General features: G+C 40.1%; 1 protein-coding gene across 5 annotated transcripts in view; it reads right to left on the reverse strand.

The window, feature by feature from the left end:
* Nucleotides 1–10,800, reverse strand: part of MAP2K5 (mitogen-activated protein kinase kinase 5) — a 142,214-nt gene extending 131,414 nt beyond the window's left edge. For 4 of the 5 annotated variants that reach the window (XM_052808881.1, XM_052808878.1, XM_052808877.1 and 1 more), the window contains exons 1-2: nt 10,577–10,800; nt 2,670–2,718 (exon numbers count right to left, since the gene is read on the reverse strand). In XM_052808881.1, coding sequence (XP_052664841.1) covers nt 2,670–2,718; nt 10,577–10,711 — 184 coding nt within the window. In that variant the 5' untranslated portion in view covers nt 10,712–10,800. The remainder of the gene's footprint in view (nt 1–2,669; nt 2,719–10,576) is intronic. The other variant, XM_052808880.1, reaches the window with a different exon arrangement.
* Between the last annotated feature and the right edge of the window lie 9,669 nt (nt 10,801–20,469).

The raw sequence follows: 20,469 nt of genomic DNA on the forward strand, positions 1-20,469 counted from the left end.
GAAGCGAATACACAGAGATAAAAGCTGTTAAACAAGCCTGGCTTGAGGGAACAAACTGAGCTGGGACCACCAAAAAAAAGAAAAAAAAAAAGCTAGAAAACTCTTAAGAGTCCACTTGCAAAATGTTCATTAAAAAAAAAATAAAAAAAAAAAAATCACACATTATTCATTGCAAATGATTAAGAAATTAACTCTGAAGTTCTCAGAACTGCAAAATTCCTGATGGTGGTACAAAGAGAATAAATTAAAAATATGTTGATGAAAAGGCAGAAGATGTTACCTGGCATTAAAAAAGCCAAATCTAAAATAGCCAGGCAATGCTTCTAAAGAGCAAAACCAGAAAAAAATTTATTTCTTGTATCTGTGCAGAGATCCTTTGCCACCCTATCTTGACATTTAAGTGGGCATAACCCAAAAACTAGCTAGATATGACACATGGGTTCACAAAGATTTCCAGGCTTCTCTACTTGCCTAGAGCACAGCAATATGATTTTCCAGCACATTAGGGAAGCAGAAGTAGAACCAAAAAAGCCTACGTACTGGCTGGATTTTGCTAATGTCACTTAAAATGGAGGAAGAAATCCTCGCAAGATACCAAATAGAGTGCAGCAGATGGTAAACAAATATTATGAAGCAATCTTCACAAAATCTGCAGTGTGTCACAAATATACAAAATAGCAGAGTTTGGATAAAAGGATCATAACAGGCCATATGTTGTTAGTGATTTTATTTGTAGCGATGTGTAATACAATGGTGAAATCCACATAAAGGTCCAACAGTAGGAGAAGTGCAGCCCCAGGTAGGAGCCGCAATGGATGGTACACTGTAGATAACAATAACTAAACAAACAGTAGAGGAGCCTGCACTGGATGGCAATTATCCACATCTGAAGAAGCAATGAAGCAGGTGAGAATTAAGCTTAAGCTGGTAAAACCTAGGCATATGATATGGAAAAAGTAACCAGAAAAATCACACATCAATATACATAACATATTTTAGATGCCAGTTAAATGGCAGGGGAAATGGTTTTGTGCAGATGTAAATGACAGACTAGAGACATGAACTGAAAGCACAGAAGCAGATGTTAGAAGACGCAATGAAATAAGTATTTCCAGGAAAGTTCTACACATGGTACCATTAATATGGGCTACTGCCCTGATTGCAGTGACTGTTACTGGTGCATGAAGTTCAAACAAAGCTAATGTGTGATGTGGGAGGTATGTAAAAAAAAAAATATTAACAAATCATAAAAAAAATGGCAAGGTCTGGAGCCTGGTTTTGCTCAGGTCTCTTTAGAAAGTCTTGTTTTAAAAAGCAGGGCAGGATAAATGTCGAGGCTATGGAGAAATAACACTTACAATCTCCATTCTTGGATTTCTGGTGTTTTAGGAGGGGAAAACACAAACACAGGAAAAGAAAGATAAAAAGCACTAAATAGTACTTGAAGGACCATAAAACAATATTTCCTTTGATTATCTACAGGCAGAATTATCCATAAAGCTCTAAAAAGGGAAGAAATGCTAATAAGAATACAAGGCCCTATCTTGTCTGCTCTCTCACCTTCAGCATCACTACCTTACTCATATAACACTTCTAATCCCCTCCAGCTCCTTCTTGCTATTTCATCTCTATCAAAGGAAAACAGAGAGTCACATAGAAAAAAAAATATAATAAACATTAAAAGGGAATAGCAGGAGCCCTCTCCACTTGGAAGAAAACTATAGCTTGGTATCTTATCCCCTAAGACACAGATGTTTGACTCCCCTTTGCAGCTTATTGCTCTCCAGATAGGACAATCCCCCAGGAATCCCTCAAAAATTAAAAATAAACAGGGTTCAAAGAATAGAGCTGAAATAGAAATTAGCAGATATAGGTCTAAACCTGCACTAACATACTCACTGAGAGCTTTCCTAACTCAGCAAAAGCATAATAAAACCACCTTCACAATGTGGAAGCGTCATTATGAACAACCCCAACCTACAGCTTTCTCAGATCCTACACAGAAGCTATTTTTCCCAGCGTCTCAGCCAGACCCACGTGGCCTTTTAGAAGTTACTACTACTGCCCAAGTCTAACCAGGTGCCATTTTCCTGCAGCTCTCATACCTCCTCCAGGAGCTGACGCTGAATAACTACTGACATCTCCCACTCTCGCACAGGAGACAGAGAAGAGGGTGTATTTGGCTTGAGCCCAGCAAAAGGAAAAAAGGAAAACTAAAAACACAGCAGTCCTTCCAGCAAAAAAACAGACGTTTGTTCCAGTGAAAGGAAACATTAATTTCTAACGCTGCTATATTTGGTACAAAATCTGTATGTTGTACCGTATCTCTGTAAAAGCTGCTGCTCTTTTGGTTTCTTCCAATGGAGGATTAAAATTTTAAACTTAGACCTACAGGTGCTTTATACTTTTCATTTAATTCAAGCAATATAATTGCAGTGAGGAGTAAGAGCATGGTAAGGTCATGCTGGTAATTAAAGCTATATTGTAGAAATATGCTCATTCAAGATGTGATTAAATAATAAAATATTGCTTAGTTCGGTATCATCATTAAACTTGCATTAATGCATAAATATTTAACTGTAACATATAATGAACGTAAACATTATTTATTTTAAAAATGACAGCCCTATAATGTGACAAAAGAGACAGTTTATACAACTCATACTTACACTCAAATGCTGTTGTTGTTGCATCTGGCAAAACTTGACCGATGACATCCTAAAATGTAAAGAAGAATTAGCTATATATCAAATGGGAAATGCCTGAGATGATTTAGAGTAAATCATCTTAACCACTTCCCAGCTGCACACTGAAGACTTCAAGACCTGCTACCCACCACTGCCCCCAAATTACAAACTTTTTAGCGCACAACACAAATCAGTACAAATCACAGTGCTCTTCTTCCTCTCCACGTTACCTTGAGGAAAACTGTTTTCACATAACTCAATCATAATTGCAAACAAATCAGTGTTGTCTGATCTTGCAGTTTAAAGAATCGATTTGATTCTATGATTTTGTCCATGGGTTATAGAAAAATGTATATGTAACTCATTGAAGTCAGTCATAAAAACAGATTTATGAATGGCTTTTTACTTAAGAAAGCACGTTTTCTCTCTCAGTCCTTCTGCTTACATCACCCTGATTCCTCCTCTCCACCTCCAAACAACTGCCTTGGTCCTCCCTCCCACCACAATGTAACTTCATCACACGGCTCCATCTCCTGCCCTGCCTGCAGCTCAGGAACAACAGGCTAACAAACAGCTCCGGATGGGTTTAGGGCTGCCATCATGAATTAAAACAGTAGCTGTGAGACTGAACAAATTTTTGTTGCTTTCACTCCACAACTGCCCGGGAAAGCGGCAGGACCCAGCAGCTGCGCCAAGCTGCCTGCTGCTGCCTCGCAAAGCAGCGCTGCGTCTCAAGATGCTCTCCACTACATGCAAGCCAGAAAGTTTGGAGGGCTCTTTGTCATTCCTAATTGGAATTTAAACTTCTTCAAAACTTCGTAGACAGATTCAAATGTGCTGGCTGCCCTGGAGGAAATAAGGTTAAAATACCCAAAGAAGTGGAAGTACTAACCTAGAAGGCAACCTCCAGCCTTGGCGTTACAATGATGCCATACAATGCCTTTCTTAGGGCAGATGTGAGCTGCACATACACAAGCCCATCGCAAAACACATCAACCATTTCCAAGCGTTACATGTCTCTGATCCAAACCACTGTTTTTGTGCCAATACAAGCCCTTCCTGTACAACTAAACCAAGAGGAGAGCTTTTTTTTTTAGCCTTATACATACAGCATTTACTCAAAATTCAGTGAAAAATAGCTGCTCAGACTGAAGTCATCCTGGCCTCCCAGTGTATATGCTGTTGTCAGCCTTTGCGAGGCTGCAATATGTCATGTCAGGGCACGGCATAAATGCACAGCATGGTTTTTTCCTTCCTGCTGCCTGATTTCTCATGTCAGACAATCTCTCCACTGACAGTGTCTCAAAGTGATGAGAAATTAATGAACAACAATGTTTATTGTAGTACATACACTGTGAGCATTTTGGGGTGCTAAGCACCCCCCCATATCAAAACTTTACTGATCACTATCCTGTCACTTTTGTTTTCTCTATTTTTTCATTTAGTCTAAAACCAGGAAATTAAACATTCTGTGCAACATTAAAGAGACACAATTAATACAAGGAGAAAGCACCAAAAGCAACTTAAAGATTTCCACAGAGCTAACTGAAGCAAATAGTATTTCTAAAACTTTCTCATGTTGTCTTTTCATTTTATATACTAAAATAAATCAATAGTATGTAATTTAAACTATTAATTGTACACAAAAGATGTGTAAGAGTTTACCTAATTAAGTAGACTGTAAATTTGTGGAACCAAAAAAAAGGGGAAAAAAACCCAACAAAACAAAACATTGCCAAGTTAACAAACATTCTGCCATTTAAATACTTCTATGGGGTTTGACACCTGTCAGTCCTCTGTCAAAAGCCAGCCACACTGCACCCTCTATTCCTAACAACAAATTAAAGTCTTGCCTAAACAGAAGTCTGTACTGTTAATTAATTATTCCTAAATCCATTTAGTTAAAGACTGAAAATTCCTCAGCAAACACACTGTAATTGTGTCAGATTTAAGCCACTTGTAAAATGTTCTTATGTGGGCACACAGATGCTTCCATGAAATGGATTTAAAAATTGTTACCAGAAAAGGACCCCAGTTCTGGGATATTTAAAAACTGTATTTAAGAGGTGTGTAAGCATGGCACTGAGACAGAGACAGTTCTGACAGCCCCAAATGTCTGCTAGGAAAGCTCCAAGACTCCCAAAGCTGCTACAGCACTGAAACAGTGATGATAAATTCTTACACACACCCCATCCCCCCACTGAGAATAACTTCTTCTATATATTGAGACTTCTTTAAAACGAGTAATAACCAAGTACATGAATTTAAGAACTATGCACCATAACTCTGTCTTAACACTAAATAAATAGTTGAAAAGAAAACCCTACCAACAGCCACAAAAAACTTTGCTCTGGTCAACTTTCAATATTTCTATTAAATCAACACATTTGAGAAAAACTAGCAGGGAGTGGGAGGGAGGGAAATTACACCATTACTCTGTTGTTAGCATAGTATTTTCATCAGCTACATTAAGACTTCCATACTCAAACATTCAGCAGACCTCTCAGTGACCCAAGCTTAACGGATTACTCTAAATCATGCACGCGTGATGATTTTCTACTATCACAACAGAGATCATAAACAATAAAATACTACAACTTGTAGACATTATTCAAGTGGGCTCACACACACACGATAGCTTCTATTTTATCTTATAAAACTGAAAAGCATCTAATAATGAGGAGAAAAATCAGGGAACAGCACCTAAAACAAGAACTCCATCAAATCTGCTCTCTAAAAGAGCTGTGGAGCACTTACCTCTTAGGCGAGACCGCAGAAAATGTGAAAGCACTGCTTTAAACAACGTCAACATTGAAACTATGGCCCTCGCTCCCGTTTCAGTTAAAACTTGTTTTATCTCAGTATGACATCATGAAGTTATCCTGAATTAACACCAAGTGCTTAAATACTCCAGTGACAGCCAGGGCAAACGAATCTAGACAGCCTGATAAAAAAAATAAGCTTATTGTAATTCATTTAGTGGTGCCTTTAAAATAAATCTATTTACTGGTAACTTACAGGTCTGCAAAGCTGATATACACAGAACATATTTAAAGTGACATTATGAAGAACAGCTCTTAGCACCCAGTTTAGGAAAGTAATCAAGAAAATCCCCAACCTACAGCATACAAGCAGTGCTGCTTCCATGGGTCAAACACCATCCTACTGCATCAAGACCAACCACGAGCACCAACCTGCAAGCATCAGGTTTTCCAGTTTGAATACCTGCTGCACAGTTTAGTACCTGTAAATGCTCCTCCAAGAGACAGAATTAGAGCAGTTGAAAATTAAGAAATGTTGTCATTTCGTGTGTAAGGCATTCCACTGATCATCAGACTCCCGACTCCAACAGGTTATTCTATGGCTATGGACAGGATATTTAGTGACTCTATACTACTGCTTCTTCTCTGAAAAAGGAAGACAGAAATATTCTTGCATGCCAGCCTGAAATCCTGCAAGGCTACACTCATTTGTATTCACAAGGCCATTCGCACTTCTAGGATGCTAAATTAACAAAAATCATGTTTAAAAATAAAATATTTCTGTTCTCAAAGATAATTTTATGGGGCTTTCTTAACACAAAGCAGACCATGGGATCTACCTTAGAAGGAAGAACAACCTTACTACACAGCTAATTCAAGGCTCCCCCAAGCTGCCAGTTCCCACTGCTGCTAGAGATCTGGGGGTATGCACCTGGTTTTTGGAACTGGCTAGCAAACGTCCTTCTGCACTTCAAGGCAAGATGGTACTTCCCATCAAACCACTTGGACTGCAGGTACACGGTGCAGGCTCAAGCTTGCTGTGCTCTGGACAACACCACATAGAGAGCTAGACTGGTGCTAAACAGGGCAAACTACAGGGATTATTCAGAGCTTGATTGTGCCCCAAACAGCAAGAGCTGAGAAAAAAGGGGTACCTTGCATTCTTGTGTCTTCAGTTGAAAGAGATATAGACAACAAGGGAAACAGTGGGGTCTGACTGGATTATTACTATTCAGTAGTTTACCTTAGTAGGGAATGTCTCAATTCTCCACATTATCTTTAATTGATACTCTTAACACATAAGCCCTCTGTAATTGCCTAGCAGGTGAGGGGAAATTACATTGAAGGCAGAAGGACAACAGAAGCCTGGGTCAGCCCCATTCCTGCCCTCCCCAGCCACATGTGGTGCCAAATCTACCACGCTTTAGTGTACAGAGCCCTCCTTCATTTAATTTCTGTAGTTACTGGATAAATTAAGTGCATGTGCATACTGTGATGGCACCTCCTGAAACACAATCAGTTAGACAAATGAGGGCCTTGAGACAGTTCAGACCTTATTAAACTTCTTCCTTCTTAAGATTTCACAGTCCACAAGAGAGGGTTTTTGACATGAAAACGACAACCATCGAATGGTACTACTGCACAGCTACACTCCCAGCTGAACACTGTCATAACACCCGTCATCCCCACATCTGAGATTTCCACTGACGGTGAGAAATGCGTCATCACCTACTGACTCACCATATGTAATCCAACACTTCCAGTTAGGATGGAAGTACTGCTGTCACCGCTACCCTCAATGCAATAGCCTAACATTGCATAACTGAAAATTAGCATCACCAACACGGATGTGAATTGATGCAGAAATCTATCCACTTTCACTTGACAAAGTGCTGGGACATTTCACCCCAGGAACTATTCACATTCTTCTATCAGTGGGTGGAAATAATTCAGCGTGCATAAGGCTGGAGACAGACCTGTGTCTGCAGAGGAGCTGGGTGAAGCAAACCACAGATGTCTGTGGCAGCTGCACCTTCTCAAAAACACTGTTAACACAGTGATCTCAACCTGCACCACATAGAAGAGCAAACAGTACACGTGGCCACCCACCTGGTGCAGTTCTCCATTGTGCTCTGGTGTGCTAAATGAAACAGCTGTGTAAGGGTACACTCCCCACTTTGGCAGCTGTGCTTGGCTGGGGTAGAAGTGCCTACAGCACAGGCAATGGACATCACCAAACGTTTCACGGCTGCCTCAGTGTGCACAGCTTCCTATACAAACATCACAGAAGTTTGGGAAGAACATCCATGATCACTGAATATAACCACAGAAACTGGGATTTTGTAAGAAAACTAGCAATGTATGCTCCTGTCATGTTTCGCCATCACCTGCTGACTGGAGAAACTACCACCTATGCCATGAAACAGGAAGCTCAACCCGCTCATAGCTGGAAAAATACATTTTTAAAAGTCCCGTAGATCTGCTGGACAACTGCAAAAAACAACTCAGATGAGCATCAAAATAGTGTGCAAAGAGAGACGAAACAGAAGCTTCCTCTTTTCTCAGTGACTTCAATAGCAATGCAGAACAAGACGAGCGCTGCATTAGCCAAGCCTGCCTGCAGTTCTTGGCCTTTTGAGTGGGGATGATTGCCTAAGTAAACTCGCTGATCACAGGAACTGCCCATCTAGTGGTAGGAAGAACGCTCTGCGTGACATGTTATGTCACAGTTCCTCTGCTTTGATTTGTCATGCCTATTCTATGACAGAACCCCTACATTACTGCCTCCCTAAACACATTAGCAGTGAAAAACAAAGTTCTCACCAACCCGAGACGTGCCAAGATGAAGATTTGCCTGACATGTCCTCCCTTACCCATTCACTTCTTCCACACTTAGAGTGGCCACAGCTCTCAGAAAGCATCAGTTCCACATGACTGGAGGTTACTGCCCATGTCGACAACTTTGGGTGCTCCTCAAGGTCCCATGTTGTCCATTGATTGCTTCAGATATCAAGGGCTCTTGTCAGGCTCTCTTCTGAGCATGCTGGAGGCGATTACTCAAACTCCTCGCAGCAGGGCATGGTTACAGATATCTCGCAAGACCCGAGCTCAGTACTTTGCCCTGATAAAACTAATAAATCAATGCAGGTAAAACCTATCAGAGCTATTCCAACAGCTGTAGTATTGTACTTCTGCTTATTTGAGATCTGGCTCCAAAAGGCACGCTGTCTCTTAGTACTATACCACAACTGAACACACAGGTACATTTTAACTTCAGGTCAAAAAGTCATATGCTGGCCCCAGCTGCAACCTGATGGAGCAAATATAGGAGCTACAACAGAAACTGCAAGTGCAGAGTCTCACATGTAAGATACGGTCCGACCACTGAATTACAGCTCTGCTGTCTGAAGCTCTCTCCAGCTTTTAGACACAGGACCCCATACCACACTGCTGCCCCAAACAAAGACTCCTGGAGCATCTGCAGGGCCAGCACCCCTGTAGGGCCACAGGCTCAGAGTAAACCATAGGCTCTGGTTCCTATGCATATGCAGTTGAAGCTTCAACAGCACTTTTTTTCAACTTACTTGTTAAACAGACTACACAGGTCAAGTCTAAGGCCCACATACTCCCAGCTGCTTTTATGCTGAAGCAACAAGGATGAAAACTAAAAAGCAAAATGGTTTTGCAAAGCCATGCCCTCAACCTGACAACGGTTCTCTATTTACTTCTAAGTAATACAATCAAACTTAAATTTCCAGTAATTCTAAAATACCAAAGGATAGTCCAAGCACCAGTGATTACCTCACTTTATTTGGGGAAAAAAAAAAAAAAAAAGGAAAACATGAAGCAGAATGTGGAGTAAACCTGGCTCAGATTTGCACCACTTGTCTTTGAAGGGTAGAGCGGGTTGTCCCAGGCTTGCTGTGTAACCACTGGAAACTCACAGCAATTTCCAAGGGGAAACTGCCCCTCCCAAAAATCTCACCAATCTGTCAAAAGTTCTGCTCCCTCTCCTCCATCCATAGAAAGTCTTGGACAATGCTAAATGTTAGGAAGAATGTAACCTGGAACATCTGCCATCTGCTTCAATTACCTCCGCAATTTTCCATGGGCCCAACATTGAACATTTTCCAGCAAATCAACCCCATAATCCCCCACACGTCTTCTCAGTAAAATGCAACACATTGAAAGAGATCTGCAGAATCTCTCTCCAATATTACTAACAAGTAATATTACATTACATGACCTGCACGCAAGGATTAGACTTTTCTTTGGGCTAAGGATGCAATTAAAAAAAAGCAGTAAGTGGGATAAATATCCACTGCCACTTCTGAGTAAACAGAGGATCCTTGTATACTTGATGTGCAGATGGGGAGAAAATAAGGCAGGCAGGGGTTGAGGGCAGTTCAGGGCGAAGGAGATGTAACAAACCCATAGCACAGCAATGGGCAATATCATCAAAAGCAAGTACAGCTACAGCCCACGTGCAGAGCGCACAGTTATGGTGCCTGAGCCAGGAAGGCACTAATTTCCACACGACAACTTTTTCAATCACCCTAAAGCGATGCCTTGTGACCACCCCATCGCGCCAAGGCCCACAGGCAGGGGGATGCTGCATGCCTGGCGTTACTGCATGCTCGACCCCTTGGAGGATCCAACCCTTCAGACGCCTTGGGACCACCGCTCCGCAGTTCGGCTCCTCCTGACCGCTTCACCGCAAATAAGTGCTCCTCTGCACAGCAGAGCAAAACCACCCCGTACTACTGCACCGGCACCACCTCGCCGAAAGCACGGGGTGGGGGGCACCGGCGCTGCCCCAGGCCTGTCATTTTGGGCAGCCTCTCCCAGATTCACTTTCCCGTTAAAACTTTCAGGCGCAGACACGAGGCAGCAAACAGCCCGTCCCGGGGAAAACAAAAACAAAAACCAACAAACAAACACCTTTCGCCTTCCAGGGAGGATTTTTGTTACCCCTTTCCCCACCCGACCCGGGTGACCGGTCGGCACTCACGGAGCCACTGACCCCGCGTCCTCCCGGCCGGAGCCCCCCGTCCCCCCCCCTCTCTCCCCCCCGGGCAGCGGGAGGGTGGGGGGCGTGCCGGGACTGCCGCCCCCGCTGGGACTCACCAGCACGTCCCTGAAGAGCAGCTGAGGCGCCGAGTGAACGGTCCAGTCGACGGCCCCACCGTCGGGGATCTTGATGCGGATCACTAGCGCCTGGCTCTCCATGGCGCGGGAGGGGCCGCAGAGCAGCCAGAGCATCCCCGCCCCGCCGGGCTCACATGCTGCGGCGGGCCGCGGGGGCTGCCGAGCAGGGCCGAGCCTGCGCCGCCCCGCCCCGCCCGCAGGAAGGACTCGCTGCCCCGGAACCAAAACGGAGGGAGCGGGAGGAGGGACAAAGGAGAAGGAGGCGGAGGAGAAGGAGGGGGAGGAGGAGGAGGAGGGGGAAGGGGAGGAGGGGGCGGAGGCGGCGCCATGTTGCGGGGAGGAGGCGGGCGCCGTCCGCGCTGTGACAGCCCGCCCCGGGGAGGGAGCAGGAGCCGCTCCGGGAAGCGCAGAGGCATCGATTTTAATTCCCCACCGCCTTATGGCTTCTACTTTTAACAGGAAAACCACCGTTGAGACAGCAAATCAGAGTCAGGCTCGGACTCCTGCATTCGTTAAAAAGTGTGGAAAGTGCCCAGTCTTCAAAATTCAGAGTTATGAGTTGAGTCTCCTCCAGCGACAGCTTTTCCTTAAGAACTCACGGGGCTTCTGTCTTAAGGTTATTCAATCTAACACACAAAAACGTAGGCAAACCTAAACCTGCGCGCGTGGCCAGCTCGCACAGTCCATACGTCGCCGCTCTCTGCCTGGGTGCGAGGTCCCTGCCCTGACCGTCGGACTACAACACAAACCCGTCGCTTGTGGCACTGGAAGCAGGACTAGTCTGGGCTCTGCTCGTTACTTAACACCCAGGCGTCTGCATTAACGTGCTCTAAGCAGTTTTGCCAACAGCTGTCACGCACTCCGCTCTTCCTCCAAGTTACAGAATACTCCGCTAAATACCTGCTGTACTGACATCCGGGTAAAATTCTTCCATCAAAGAGTTTTTCCACGTCTGTTCAGTGGTGCAGCGGAAAACAGTCCATTTCAAAACACGGACTATCTTAAAGCATAGCTCTGACAAAAGAAAATCCCTGTTAAAAGCCTACATCCACCGTCCTCAGCAGCAGCAAAGAAGGGTTATGCATTTGAGCATGACAGCTGTGTCATCTCCCTACCCTGATCACAAGCCACGATATGCTATGTTCAGCTTTAAAAAAAAAGCTTTTTACCTGACAGAAGTTAAGTGGGAAGGCTTTCCCCTCCATACAGCTCTGCGGCACAAAACTTTCCCGTTCTTTTTAGTGGGAGAAGAGCTTTAATATCAATTGTAGACTACTGATCTGTACATTTTATCACAATCTCTCACATTATCATATATGACAAACTAGACTATTTGAGTTATATTATCAATTTATAGGGGGAAAAAATGGAAGGTATATTTCATTTAATTCCTGAAACATCTTCAAGCTTCCTCATATTAGAATTCTACTTTCTTTGAGCTTTAAAAAAAAAAGCATCTTTCAATGGCCATTAGCAGAGATAAATTCTCTCTCTGTTCAATAACTTTATAATTTAGTTCCTACACTAGAAATTAATAGAGCCCCAACTCCTAAGTATCTAAGGGATTGGTGCTGCCCACACAGATGTCTTTCTGTTCAAATGAACCTTTTACCTACAGTCCCTGTATACCTTTCAGTCAGGTTCATTTCAATCAGATTAATTTTCTATTAAATTTTAAAGAATAGGATACAAAATCATAGAATTTCTATAGAACTGCAATTTTTCTAAAATGTCTTTTTCATTCACAAGACTGTGGGGAAAACCAACTCAATTTGCCAAATTTGCATAAATATTATGTAGATTTTCCAGGGCTAATCATAACCTTAATCCCCCATTCTGATTTGTGTTGATGCTGCTGTAATCAAACTTCAAGTTTTTTTATATCTTAAGAAGTACAGCACATCAAGCACGTGCTTCTTGATACAGGTTTGGTTTTGCCACATATTTCTTTAAAACCCATGTTTCATAGGAAATTTTCATTCTAACTACACCAACATTTGAAACAAATAGTTAATATTTATTTTATCATCCCACAGAACTTCTGCTATGAGAACAGAACTTCACCAAAATCTATTTTTATATTTTTCCTCAACATTGGGGGGAAAATTGTGTAGCAAGAACACAGATATTTTTTAATATGCATCATAAAATATTCTTAAAGTTCAGTATTTGACTGCCCCAAGAATCTCCTCTTAAAAAATTTCCAACACAGGAAGTCAAGAATTCCAGAAAGGCACAGAAAAAAAAAATTAAGCAGTCTGATTTTCTCCACTAAATCCAGATGACATGCTGTCAGCAAGAAATATGCAGGGATTTCCTATTTATAATTACGTATCCAAAGTTACTGTCTATCTACAATAAAATAACATTCAAAATCTGCAAAGGAACAATATATCGGTTCTTTAATTACAGGAGGATCATGAAGCCCGTGACTTCTATAAATTCTATTTTTATTTGTGTGTGGGAAATATCCTTCATCAGTGGCACAGACTTCCAGGCTGGTTTTATGCTACAAGTGCAAGAACAACTGTCTCACTGCAGTCTGCTGCTGCTCTCTGCTGCTTTCCATTGCAGTTAGAGAGGACAGAGGAGATCTGGAGATGGCCATGTGAAGAAAATAAACATTTGTTTTCAAGGAAAAGCAGAATGCTGACACAGAAGAATACTAAAATTATTAAATTTGCCATGCTGTGGAATCTCACAGGAATATTGGTGAGTGGTATGGAAAAAATGCTGTCCCCCACTGATTGCCTGGAACATGGTTATCATGATAATTTGCAAGGCCTTCAAAAAGTAAGAAACTAAGTTATTACTTGTTTCCCTCTCTAATTCCCACTGCAAAGGAAGTTATCTAACACAAGTAATTTTCTATCTTTTCACTACCACAGACATCATATAATGAAGTTTTGAGTCCATCTACCAAAATTCCATAAAAAGAAGGAGGAAAGAAAGAGCCGACTCCCCTGGCCCTATTCTTGAACATTCCTGTTCCAGGACTGGTATCTAGGAGGTTTTCCTTGCCATTGGTGGAAGAATGTGTGAGCTCATTCTCAGGAGTGGATCAGGCTGATGCAGGTAAAAAACGCAGTGCTTAGAACTTGCATAGTCCTCTTTACACAGCATTTCTTTACATACGTGCTACATGCTATTTTTATAATAACCCTTACAATATGCCCATTGTAAATACTCAGTGGAAGCGAACAGGTAAATTATGCCAATTGCACTGGGCCATATCAGGAGTTGAAGTGCATTACAACTGGCATTAGGATGCAAAACTAATGTCCTCTAGTCCTGTGCTCAGACCCTTGGGTAGAAGCACATGAGGCATAGAAAGGAAGCTGAGGACAGAGTCAGAAAGTCCTACATTTTCATTACCACTCCTACTGAGCATCTCTGGGAAATTTTAACCTAACTACTACTAGAATTTGCCCAGCTATGACATAGGAATAGCATGCATTTACCACATAACAGACTAAGTAGTTAACATTTGTTAACTATGTGTGCTAAATGTTATTCAACATTTTAACTATTAAAAATGTTCTGGAATACTGTATTACCAGTACTGTACTATATTACATGTAATTCAGATACAGCATATAAACAGACTCAGAGGAATCAGAATCTAAACATCAGTCCTTGGTTCACCAAATTCAATTTATCATCTCTGCTTCCTCCCTGTACCAGTTTCTAGATAGGTATTATAAATAACAAAGGACAAGCTCTTCATTTCCTAGAGAAAATGGCACCTGATCATTGCTTTAATAGCATACATTTTCATGTCTTTTTTTAAAAAAGATTAGTACATAACTTTCTATGTTGATAAAATAATGTATCATGGTGAAATTCACCTTTTTTTTCTTCCCACATCTTCAGACTGCCAGCAAGTGCAGCAAACTGAATTCCCTTAGGCTTATGAAAAAAGTAGGTCAACAGTGTCCAGGCTTTCTGAACATATTCTTCCCTAAAATGCATCTCCTAGGAAAGAATCACCCAAGTGTACCAGCTTGACCAATACACGCATAGATGAAGATCCCTTAAAACCTGCATTAAAACCTGCAGAAAACTAGCTGTCTTCCTTCCATGTCTTCCTACTACCCCTTGCAGTCACTTTGCATGGGCTTGAACAGGCAGAAACACTTTGCGCAGGCTCTCTGGAGCAAGAGGCAAAGGACCATTTGTGAACCAAATACTGGGAAATAAATGGATCTTACTTTTAATTCCATGGGGAGAAGAATCTGGCCTCAAATAGATCTTTTAAAACTCTTTCTCATAGCAAACTCATCTTGAACTGAAAAAACCCCCAAACAACAGTAAACTCGATTTAGGCTGAATTACTAAATGTTTAGTTCTTGCTTTAAATTATGAGCATATTTTGAAATAAAGCAGATTACAAGCATGTTTATGTATATTTTAAAGGCTAGATATGATACACAACTACTGAACAATTACAAACTACACCAGTTGGATTGAGCAAAAATGGCTGTGTATCATTAATGATGTTACTGTAATGATGTTACATCAGACCAGCTTCAGGGGCGGCATAATTGTTTTTCTGTCAACCTATAAATTCTTGAGTAACAACAAAATTATTGTGATTTTTCTTACTAAATAATTCATATAACACAAAGCATGTATATAACCAGGCCCATGAATCACTAAGCATGTAACAATCATATCTAATGCCATTTCTTCTTGTAAGAATAAAAATAGGTTTGACTTTGTAATATTTTATAATCTTGTTCAAAAATTTCACGTTCTTTAAAAGTAGTCTATTTTGAAATTTACATTTTAAACTTGAAAGTTTCCTTGATCAGACTTTTTGTCTGAAGGATTGCTTTTAATCATGTTTTACAGTTTTAATTCTATGAGGATTATTAATATCACTGAAAGTAATAAATTGGTTTTATAATGAACTAGAACAGGGCTCATAAACTGTGCTTAAAGTGATGCAATTGCTATTAAAATCACTCTAAGCCATATGTATTCTACCTTACCAAGCAAACAGCAACCATAATGCATCCAAACTGGCTAAATTATAACACACAGTATTCCATCATCTCAAACCTTAGTGGCTTCCTCTGTATTTTTTTAAATGCTGAACAGATATATATTTGAGTTTTCTATAAGACAACCTTGTCACTGAAAATGTTAATGATCTGGATCATTTATAACTTGAACTCAGACAAAATCATGATCTCTTACAGTCTGCTGCAGAAAGCTCTCATGCTACACAGACATCATTACTTCCTAAAAAGCCTATCGCAGTGCATCTTCTAGCACACTATGATGTATTAGCATAAATAATTAAGGTTAAACTACACTCATCCATGAGTAAGAAATATTTTGTGATACATTAGCCCTCTTTATTTCAGCTGCATTTATTCAGTTACTAATTCACAAAGGTCAGTAATTGACATCGAGCATCCCAATCATTAATGCAAATTCTGATGTTCTACTGCACACAAGCTTTATTTGAAAGACTTAAATGCAAACACAGCAATAACATCTTACTCTTTTCTACAAATAAAAAAAAATCTTGTAAATAAATTTGGAATATATTAGTGACAATTTTTATTCTAAATTCCCCTTGCTGTAATGCTGAAGCTGCCACTTTTTCTTAGGTGTATTTAAACCGAACCATACAGCCCAAAAAAGCTTAACGTGACATCTACTTCCATAAATATGTATATTTTGGGATGAAATCAAGACAACTCTCAGAATTATTAACTTACTTTTCTGTAGTGAACATGATTAAGGAGTTACAGCAAAAGCCAGTTTAAATTAAATGGCTGAACTAAATAATATATGAAGCAAAATCTCCTTTGTTTTAGGCAAAGTGGTCTAAACCAGAGGCCTAAGGGCATTCAACTATTAATAAATACCTAAGTTTCATTCAATAATAACCTGCATCAGGGAGATCTATAATTATGGTTTGCAAAGACATTTCAACATCAAGGATCTTTTTACTGCTACTAGATTCTCAAAGGGGACCATCTGGTCAACTCACACATTTCTACTTAATTTTTCTTGCCTATAGAATGATTCCAATAAATTCTGTTTCATCAGAAACTTTAAATCTCTCCATGACAACTGCAGTAACACTTTTGACTGCTGGAAGAATGAACTCTGGATTCCTGTTTTCTTTTTCCAGAAAGCGTTAGTAATGGAAGGGGCATCAATAGGTTTGAGAATACTTACAGCTGAAGAGTACCAGGCTGAAGCAAGCAACTTCTTAAAACCTGATGGTTTTTTGCTCATTCTCAGTCCCATTCTAGACATCCTTCCTACCAAATCCATCCTTCTCCATCTGAACACCACTCCACCCCTTCTGAAAATGTTTTTGCTAAAGTCTCACATTTACTCAGCACATTTGTCAGAGAATGAACATTTTCTCCACTCCATTATCCTGTAGGAGCTCCAGAAGTTCCACATCATCGTTCCCCTTCCCTCCTCCAACTTCTTTAATCTCAGCAGTTCAAAAAAAAAAAAAAACAGGAAAAAAAAAATGAGTAGCCTTTTTCTCTGTTGATGAGTAATTGCCTTGCCTTCCTACTCTACTGCTGCCAAGTTGGAGTAAGTACATTATTTAAGTACATTAGCTGATACCAGTGTGCTTTGCCACAAGAGCTCCATAAGGACTGACAGCTTCTTTCAAATGATTGACTCAAATTAAGGCTAAGGTTATTGATGTAGTTATCGTTTTACAGATTTTTCAGTATTCATACTTTCATTGAGCACAAGTGAGCCTAGCAAGCCTAAGCAAGCACACCTAGAAGCTCAGACTTGCATACAAGCACAGGTACATCACTTTGTCAGATAGTTCTGTTGTTAAATTTGAGATACCGCTGCTCTACTTTGCAGGAGTCTTGAGAAACCGAGATCTGTTCGTGCCTGCCAACTTTTGCATGCAAAGTAAGCACAAATATGCAAAACCAAAGAAAAAAAACAGAAGATTCTACCTAATGCTGCTACGTGCTCAGAATTACAGTAGGTCAACCACACAAAGCAAGTTGAGGACAGATCTAACTTCCGCTTAAGTCATTGAAAGGTCAGTTGGCTCCAGGTTCCTCTGAAGACTGGAGAAAAGCACTGGATCTCGCTCCAGGGAAAGAAAGGAGATCAAGAAGAAGGGGACACAGCAGCTTATTTTTGAGACAATGAGAGAGTACTAATCATAAACAATTGGGAATATCAATCCTTACTAGTATCTACATCTTGTATTAATTTACATTGGAAAAAAGTTAAGAACTTCACCCTGAAACTGTGTCCAGCTGAAGGTTAGCAAGTAGTACATCTTCTAGTGATAAAAGGAGTGCTATTACGTGTAAAAATTATATTTAAGTACAATGAGCTGCCTAGAATGTTTGCATTACTAGTCACAAAACTTCATTAAAACAAACATAAAACCACCCACGTGTTATCATAATTTGGAGTAGAAAATACCAGAAAACAGTATTTCTTGGTGTACTATCATTAGTGCTACAGTCTCCAGTGAAACATTTGTCAAACATACAAAAAGGTATAAAAGTGAAATATAGTAATTAAAACCTGGGTTTTATCGATTGTGTGGCTTAAGTAATTTTTCACAACAAACATAAGATTTAATAAGTATAAGTAGTTAAAGATCCTGACTTGGCTGTAGTCATTAGCATGTAATTGAACTGGTAAAAAAGATCAGTTAAACCTTTGTTGATTACCACCTTATCTTTGAAAGGCAATTAAGGACCTCAATCATTGCAACAAGATTTGACTGTGCAGCCTTTATTGGACATTGATCTTTCAGCAAAGCGCAGTTACATTTTCCATTAATTTACAGTAACACAGTTTAACTCAGATACCTGAGACCATTGACCTAGGTAAGATGTAATGCTAAGCGCTCGTTTAGGTTAAGATGCCCCCAATAGTCATTACTGTTTAAAAAGACTGCTACAAGAAGTAGCTACCTGATCCTCTGGGTTTAGACTAAGGTTTCATTTACCTGAAGTAGTTGTTAAGTGAGGTGAAACAAAGCTCTCTGCCTTTTTATGTCATCTCTCACTCATTTAAACATCATTCTTGAATACAGTAAAGAGATAATTAAGGCAAGACTTACAAGATAAACTACACTTTATTTCAAATGGAAACGGTGCAGATCAAATCTGTAAAAAGTTAGAAGGGTCATTTTGGAGTTCAATCATCTATTAAAAAATACGTATCAACATTAGTATATGTTGCATACACAACATATGCATAGTACAATACATACAAAAAGGAAGCTGCTAATTAAAACACTTACAAATAAATTATTCTAGACCAGAGGAATTAACAAAGCCTGGTTCCCTACAAGTTGTCTTTCGAAGCAACGGGTTTACAAGACAACATGAAAGGACCTTACAGGCAAGAGACAGCAGTTAGGTGCTACACATGCAAATAATTCATCTTTGAACAATTAAACTGCTAGAAGCTCATCTTAAAAGTCCACTTCAGCAAAACTCTTTAGTTCAAGCATTCAGACTTCTCCACAACAGAAGACCCTGCTGTCCTCATACTGGAGTGTCCCTTTAGGAGCTGACTGCCACAAGGGAAGAGTTTGTGCTGATGGGGATTAGAAAAGTAAAGCAGCAAAGGTTCAGCTGAGAACTATACACTGCATGCTCATCCTTGCTTGACATTCCTATCTTCCCCCAAGCCTTACAGAAATTTTTGAGACAAAATGGTATGAATCGTCTTGGATCTTCTTGGCCCTCAACATTTCTCTCTTGCATTCAGGCCAAAAATTAAGATAAGTGATGAAAAAAGATACTAAGAAATAGGTATTTAAAGCAAAAAGAGAATGAAAGCCAGAAGAAGTATTTTACCTTTGGTTGAAGACAAGCAAGTAGGTTTATATTCATACTTGAAAATTATTTTTGTCATGATTTAATAACTCAAGCGTTATCCCTTATAAATAGCACATTTTCCCTTTATGTACTGTAACAGGTCACATACAAGCCTTAACGAAATGAATGTATGATACCGTATTTGCACACTGCCCTCAAACATCTTCTAGTTCATCCTTTAGCATGAGCAACTTCATAAGAGCAAGAGGTCTATTGATTTTCATGTAATACAAGAAAATATTACATTTGCTTAATTGTTACACAGTGAGATCATTGAACAAGAAGTCAAGTCTCTATTTAATGCTGCAAGCAGCACAGAATTGCAGTAATCAATAGGGTAGTTTGTCAAGGATGTTCTCTAAGGAGACTTGCCCATCACTGTATGGACAAGGAGTCATGTTGCCTGCATTTATTGAAAAACAGGTAAGCAAAGTCAGCAACACACATTATCAGAAATCAAACAAGCTGCAGTGAGTGGAGGTGCAACTCCAATGAAGAGCTGTATTTATAGTCTGGTAATTAAAAACCATTTTATCAACCTTGCATTGAGACTAAACCTTTACAGCAAGATATTGACAAGATCCGTGGCAATGAATGAGCAGTATTTGACTTTAAACTTATGAGCTGCAGTTATTTATCCAATACAGTGAAAATCAGTTCCAGAAAAATGCTAAGTCATTATTTTTATTATTAATGAGGCTTCTTATAATACTGTCTCTTCATCTTTGAGACCATTTAATTTGTGTGAAGAATATTCTCCAAAATTAAACAGAACAGTGCAAGCACTTCTCTGATTAAAGTGTTATTTAGTGTTGCCTTTAGAAAAACCACATGTATTGCTTCATTAAGTGGGAAACAGTTCCATTATCTGGAATTAAGTAAAAAAGTATTTAAATGAAATTATACTGTAGTCATAGCTTGATAACCATTTATTTAGGAATAGTGATTACCCTCCAAAAACAGTACCTACATTTATCTTCCTACTTACGAAAACTGGAATAATCAACTTACATC

This window comes from Harpia harpyja, chromosome 14, assembly GCF_026419915.1.
Source record: "Harpia harpyja isolate bHarHar1 chromosome 14, bHarHar1 primary haplotype, whole genome shotgun sequence".
Taxonomy (NCBI): Eukaryota; Metazoa; Chordata; class Aves; order Accipitriformes; family Accipitridae; genus Harpia; species Harpia harpyja.